The sequence below is a fragment of the Cheilinus undulatus genome, linkage group 24 (genome assembly GCF_018320785.1).
Source record: "Cheilinus undulatus linkage group 24, ASM1832078v1, whole genome shotgun sequence".
NCBI classification, from domain to species: Eukaryota; Metazoa; Chordata; class Actinopteri; order Labriformes; family Labridae; genus Cheilinus; species Cheilinus undulatus.
In genome coordinates, this window is record NC_054888.1 from 17,216,947 (window position 1) to 17,223,865 (window position 6,919).

At 37.8% G+C, this 6,919-nt stretch overlaps 1 protein-coding gene across 1 annotated transcript; it reads left to right on the forward strand.

The window, feature by feature from the left end:
* The first annotated feature begins 542 nt into the window (after positions 1–542).
* On the forward strand, positions 543–6,641 carry eed (embryonic ectoderm development). Its single transcript, XM_041781487.1, has 12 exons — positions 543–699; positions 1,482–1,634; positions 1,823–1,915; positions 2,130–2,195; positions 2,407–2,532; positions 2,843–2,924; positions 4,444–4,535; positions 4,618–4,751; positions 4,842–4,947; positions 5,366–5,524; positions 5,628–5,701; positions 5,782–6,641. The coding sequence occupies exons 1-12, from the start codon at positions 580–582 to the stop codon at positions 5,906–5,908; spliced, it is 1,332 nt and encodes a 443-aa protein (XP_041637421.1). The 5' UTR covers positions 543–579; the 3' UTR covers positions 5,909–6,641.
* Positions 6,642–6,919: the final 278 nt, after the last annotated feature.

The window sequence follows — 6,919 nt, forward strand, 5'->3', positions numbered from 1 at the left end:
CAAATAAATAAATGAATTTAAAAAAAAAATTACCCACAAAAGCCCAGAAAAAATAATGTGCTTGTTTAGATAACTTAGAGGAATGTGGGGCATTGATTGATATTTCTCACAGCCTTTATTTTGAGTTCCAGTAATCTCTGGAAAAATGTATTCTTCTCAAAACTGTTTTTATTGCAATATTAAGGGCCAGAAAAAATGTGTTTAGCTCTAGTCAGCCTGATCTAAATGGAGTACTAAAATCTCAAACAGTTTAATAAATTATTTTTGAAAAAAGGAAAGCAAAACAAATATATTGACAGAAGACATCTAGCAAGCATCTTCCAGACCAAACATACATATAATAGTATTTAACAAATTTAAACATCATTGTAGACATTGTGTGTCTAACTTTTAATTTTTATTTATATATATATATATTTGTATTTTCAAATGCAGATCTGGCTTGAAAATCAACTTATTCCTATTAAATTTGAAAGAAATGTCGAGAAAATACATTATCTACGACCTCAGAATGATTCGAACTACGATACCCGGCAGCACTTGCGGCAGCAGAGCGGAAGTGGGGTAGTTTGAGCCAAAATGAGGGAAAATAAGAACATGTCCGAGTCCCCCTCTCAAGCGGGAAAAGAAATACCAGCGAAAAAACAAAAACTGAGCAGTGACGAGAACAGTAACCCCGATTTATCAGGAGACGAGAATGTAAGCAGCTGAAATGAGTTTGTTTCTTTGAATAACGACCCTCAAAACGCACCTAGCGAGCTAGCATCATGCTAACAGAGCCGGCCGGCTAAAGTGGTTAGCTAGCAGCTTTGTTCACCTCCAACAGTTGCTGCAAGTTAACCTGCTTTCATGATACAAGCTTGTAACCAATTAATTCTGTTCAAAAATCCTCAACATGCACACAGTCGTATATTTTGGGCTTTGTTTTTGTTGTATGTTTGAAGGTAAGTTGTTTTTATGCTCAGGCATTCACGTGCAACTTGAAGTAAAGGTTAGCATGAGCTGCTAAAACAGGTAAAGTGAGGAAGATGTGTTTAATATGTGCGTTGAGGTTATGTTTTTATTGTTAAACCTTGAATTAAGGTTAGAATTGGTGGCAACATCTCTACAGATAGGTCTAAGAAAGTTAAATAAATCTGGGGTTTAGTGTTATTCCATTCAAGAGGGCAGAATCTGCATTTTTGTGATTAGAAAACAATGTTTACATCTTGTCAGCCTACATTGGCTGCATAAAGTGTCAAAAAACAATGGTCCAAAAAAATTACTGAAAGACTAAAAAATAATAATTTAAGTGCTGAATTAATTCAGAAGCATTATGCAAATTATTGCGAATTTTATGATAAAAATGTGATGTATGTGAGCGCTTTTACATGCCACTTAGGAATAAAGACTCCATAAGGGTGTGCAGACATCTACAGGAGCGTGGTAGATATTTGCAATCAAACTGCAAAAGTCATCTGTGTTCTGTTTTTCATTTTTAGGATGATGCTGTCAGTGTTGAGAGTGGAACCAACACAGAGCGTCCAGACACACCCACCAACACCGCCAACGCTCCGGGCAGAAAGCTGTGGGGAAAAGGCAAATGGAAGTCCAAGAAATGCAGATATTCTTTTAAATGTGTCAACAGTTTAAGGGTGAGTACAGACCCGAGCCCTGGACCAAAATGTACCCAGAAACACATGCGTCAATGCACGTGAATGTTCATCTAAATTTTGGGTTAAAGGTTCAACAAAATCAACCTTCCAGTGGATGTTTCAACAGCCTGCATTTAACTGAATTTAGGGCCCTTTCACTATTTGGATTTTTTAAAATGTTTGTGCAGGAGGACCATGGCCAGCCTCTGTTTGGAGTCCAGTTTAACTGGCACAGCAAGGAGGGAGACCCACTGGTGTTTGCCACTGTTGGAAGCAACAGGGTAAGCTCTAAAAGTTGCCTATATTCTTAATGCTGCTTGTATTCTCTAAAACATAACTCTGCAAGGCATTGAATGAGCAGTTTTTACGTCCTTTACTTCAGTGTTTTTAGCCGGTATAAACACAGAAAAATATAGTATTGATTGTCCCTTAATACTTTTCTTTTTCCTTTGTTATTTAGTTCAAAACTGAAGTTATGTTGTCTTTTGTCCACAGGTAACTCTGTATGAGTGCCACTCTCAGGGAGAAATACGACTCCTGCAATCTTATGTCGACGCAGACGTATCCTTTGGTTCTGTAAAACAGCTCTTGCTTCAAATCAAACACAGATGGAGTCCAGTTTTTGTTTCAACTATTATTATGAAACCAATCAGCATATTCTTCTTCTGTTTTTCCTTGCTCTCTTTTTATAAAGGCGTGAAACACTTAGATCACACTTATTACAATCAAGAGCTGAATTCTCTAGTTCGATTTCCTTGACCTAAACGCTAAGGCTGACGAGAACTTCTACACGTGTGCCTGGACCTATGACACCAACACAAGCCACCCACTGCTGGCTGTCGCCGGCTCCCGCGGCATCATCCGGGTGATCAACCACATCACAATGCAGTGTATCAAAGTAAGAGTCACACATATGCACAACCTGTTGATAAACGCTAGAGGCCGACCGATTGATCGGCGGGCCGATTATAGCGTATCACAGATTAACCAACATTGGCCAATATGTAGCCAGTATATATACCCTTAGAGCTAAATGAATTAAAATGTGCATGTTTTACTGCTTTCTGTCTTTGAAACAAAAAAAGACTTCTAAAGGTTGCCTGAATCATGAAGGGAATATGTTTCTAAATGTAAAATAAAGTTTCCAGTGTGTTAAAAAAATTGCAATACCGTCTACAATTTAAACCCCCTTTATTTTTCTTTTGCAGCATTACGTCGGTCACGGAAACGCCATCAACGAGCTCAAGTTTCACCCTAGGGATCCAAATCTTCTTCTGTCAGTCAGTAAAGGTAAACACAATCCAGGAAAGCCTGCTGGTTGTCACATATTCTCTGATAAAACATGGACTGTCATTGCTTTAAAGAGGTCATTTCACCACTAAAAGTTCTGTTTCATCCCTGATCTGCATCTTTCCCATCCATAAACTTTTATAAATGAGGCCAGATTTAAAGCTTTATGACTGCTTGATTGCCACGTGGTTCCTTAATTTGATTCCCTGAGGGTGTCATGAGGTTGCAGCAAAGTTTATTCTTTAATTTGGTCAGGTGAATGTTGACTTTGAAACCATGGTGCCCGTCCAGAGCATATTCCTCTCATTATTATAAAGGGCGTGACGATGTTTGCAGTCTGGACTGTGCAATCAAAGTGTTATTTCAGCTACAAGAGATTTACTGCTGTGTGTGAGAACTAAAACACCACACAAATATTTCTTTTTCATCAGAGTAAATAGCAATAACTTCTAAAACTAATGTAGGCCACTCTACATGAAAAGAAACCACAGTTACAAATGTCAGATGATTTACATGTGAGCCACAAAGGAAACATGGTTATCATAAATGTCTGACCAAAAGCAGCAATTAATCTTATTTTAGACAAACCTCCAAGATATTTTTGACTGAAGGCCCATATACAGTAGATTGATCTTCTTCTAGAGCAAGTTGTTTAGATTATTAACCTCCTGAGATCCGTGCTTCATGCACAGCATTGGGAGTTGCATCGTATGATTTGTTGTTTTCCTTAATGGTAACTTTGTCCTTTTTATTCCTTGTAAAAGATGAAAAATTATAAATAAAATAGTTTTAAAAAATTGGGGGCGCAGCTGGGCTAGTGGTTTGAGGTGCACCCCATGTACGCAGGCGTTCCGGGTTACAGTCCGACCATTTCCTGCATGTCTCTCCCCCACTCTCTCGTCCTTATTTACCATTCTATCCACTGTCCTCCTCTATCAATACAGGCTTAAAAAGTTGAAAAATTACCCATATTTCCTTCAATATTTCCCAAACACTTCACTGATTTTGTCTTAAAACACCTTAAGATTAAAAGCATTTTTTCCCCAAATTACAGAAAAGTTTTAAGCAAATTTTCAACAATTTCAAAGCAAAATATGCCCAAAATTTCCAATCAGATTCCCCCCAAATACCATGGAAAACTACAGAAAATTTCCAAACAAACATTCAAAAAAGTTACCCAAATTGTCCTTTAAAATTCTGGAAAAAAATTAAGTGGAAATTCCCTCCAAAAATTCCAATCAAATTCCAAAACAAAAAAAGAGAAATTACAGATAATTTCCACAACTTTCAAAGCCCCCACCAAATAAACAAATTCAAATATTCACCCCCCAAATATTCATCATTACGTTTCATGACAATGTTAAAGCAAATTCGCCTACATTCTACGAACATTTCCTCTATGGAAATTCCAGACAGTTATCTCAAAGATTCTAACAGCAGAATTTAATCCTATGATGAAGGATTTTTGCTCTCCGCTTTTTCATAAAACACAGATTTATTAACATGACCGTTTCCTCAGATCACGCTCTTCGTCTCTGGAACATACAAACCGACACATTAGTGGCGATATTTGGAGGAGTAGAGGGTCATCGAGATGAAGTCCTGAGTGCTGTGAGTGTCTTTTATCAGCCTCTGTTTGCATAAACAACCATAAAGAATACATAGTCTAAAATGTGTCCTTGTTTTTCTGCAGGATTTTGATCTTTTAGGTGAGAAGATAATGTCGTGCGGGATGGATCACTCCCTCAAACTCTGGAGAATCAATTCAGAGAGGATGCAGAAAGCAATCCGAGGGTCTTATGAGTACAACCCCTCCAAGACTAACAGGCAAGAAGAGCAAAGAAATGTCCCCAGTGTTAGTTTTCACACTTGAAGGCTAAGAAATCCTCTTTGACATGGTGTTATTTTCCTCTTCAGGCCTTTTGTCTCACAGAAAATTCACTTCCCTGACTTCTCCACGCGAGACATCCACAGAAACTACGTGGACTGTGTGCGGTGGCTCGGGGATCTTATTCTTTCTAAGGCAAGTTAGTTATTAAGAATACAACAGCTCCAGTCAGCTCTTGGGCACCTTCCTGTGTTTGAATTGCACTTAATTTTGATTAAATGGACTTCTTTTGACAACCAGTTCATGGGAAAATCTTAAAGGAGTATCAACTTTTTAAATTGAGGATTCAGTTTCTATGAATAATCCCCCAAAGAACCGTTGCTTTGGTACTTTTGGGATTGAAATTAGTTTAGAAAAATGTGCAAAATATGCTTGAATGTTTTCCTGGGAGTAAATTGTGCATGAAAGTCAAGGATCATTAAAATTGCTCACATTGTTTTTGGAAATCTGCTTTTACGTTTAACTGTAAAAACTGAAAAATTGAAGCATAACGTAGGTCAAACACTCCCTTTTTCTTTAATGCCCACTATTTATCAATCCTGTCTGGCTTCAGTCGTGTGAAAATGCGATTGTATGCTGGAAACCAGGCAGGATGGAGGACGACATCGATCATATCAAACCCAATGAGTCCAACGTGACGATCCTGGGACGCTTTGACTACAGCCAGTGTGACATCTGGTACATGCGCTTCTCCATGGACTTCTGGCAGAAGGTAAAAACATTTATTATTCATCAATAACTGCAGAAAAACCATTCGCATTCATGAGAACTTGGCTAAAATTGAAGGTTTTGTTGGCCATTTTGCTGATTTCCAGATGCTGGCTCTTGGAAACCAGGTGGGGAAGCTTTACGTGTGGGACCTTGAAGTTGAGGATCCTCATAAAGCAAAGTAAGAGATAGAAAAATCATCATCTGTCCCTTCTAATGATCCAGAACTACAGCCTTACAGCGTCTCACTCCATCTCACAGGTGCACCACGCTCACCCTCCCCAAATGCACGTCAGCGATCCGACAAACCAGCTTCAGTCGCGACAGCAGCATTTTGATCGCTGTGTGCGACGACGCCTCCATCTGGCGCTGGGATCGACAGCGCTGATTTTTTAATTTCTTTGAATGAAGTCTTTTTCTTTCCCATGTCTCTACTCTGAAACCTTCAACCCTGTCTTTCTGTTCTACACTGCAAAAAATGTCTGCCAGCGTCCAAAAGGGCTTCATTATTTTCCTGAAAAGACGTGAGAGATTGTGCCAAAGTCAGGAGGTTCCTTTTGTCGCTATGGCCAAGGAGATTTAATGTTTACTTTATCTTTTGACAAGTTTAACGGAAAATTACAAGAATTAACAACATTTTATATTTAACAAAACATCTCTTAGGGTTCATAGCATCCCATCATAATGATAGTTTTTAGACTTTTTCCCATCTAAAATAAAAAAATAAAGAAATTGTTTTATCAGCTTGTCAGTTTTGGCAGATAAAAAGTGCCTTTTAGCTTCCTATGCAGACTCATTCATCAGGAAATATTTGATCTCCACTTATCTTCAATCAGGGATTTTTTTCCCTAGAATCACTTGGCAGAATTCTTCAATCTTTTTAGGAAAGAAATAAGCTTGTTAAAACCACAAATGACCAAAGATGGATATTTTTTGCAGTGTTTTCTTTTATAATAATTCTTTTACACATGAAAAAATGAAGATTTTTGTCCATTTTTATTCAGTTTTTCAGTCTCTTTACATGCCTTTGCATCTTTTTTCCAGTTGTTTGCTGTTACTGCCTGCATATTCACCTCCAAACACAACCACAAAACTCTCAATAAAAGTATTTTGTAAATAAACTCAGCTGTGCTCAGTGTTGACAATGAAACTGTTCCTGTATTAGGATATTCCTTACCATTCAAAATATTTACACTCAGATTATACATTTTATTAATGAATTAGATCAAACCAGATAAAATTAAATTGCATATGAAACTGTTGGGTTCTACTGTTTGGTAAAGTATTCAATTTTTTTACTGTGCATTCAAGCTATTTATCATGTTGCCAAGAGATAGAAAATGTCCCTTTTTGGGATATCAGGGGACCCTTTGAGAGCTACAGACTCATCGCCACCAAA

Bases quoted from the DNA above. Each gene is read 5' to 3' on its own strand.
- eed (XM_041781487.1), top strand. From the start codon at position 580: ATGAGGGAAAATAAGAACATGTCCGAGTCCCCCTCTCAAGCGGGAAAA. The intron at 700-1,481 runs GTAAGCAGCTGA...TTTCATTTTTAG, and splicing joins ATTTATCAGGAGACGAGAAT to GATGATGCTGTCAGTGTTGA. The intron at 1,635-1,822 runs GTGAGTACAGAC...ATGTTTGTGCAG, and splicing joins AATGTGTCAACAGTTTAAGG to GAGGACCATGGCCAGCCTCT.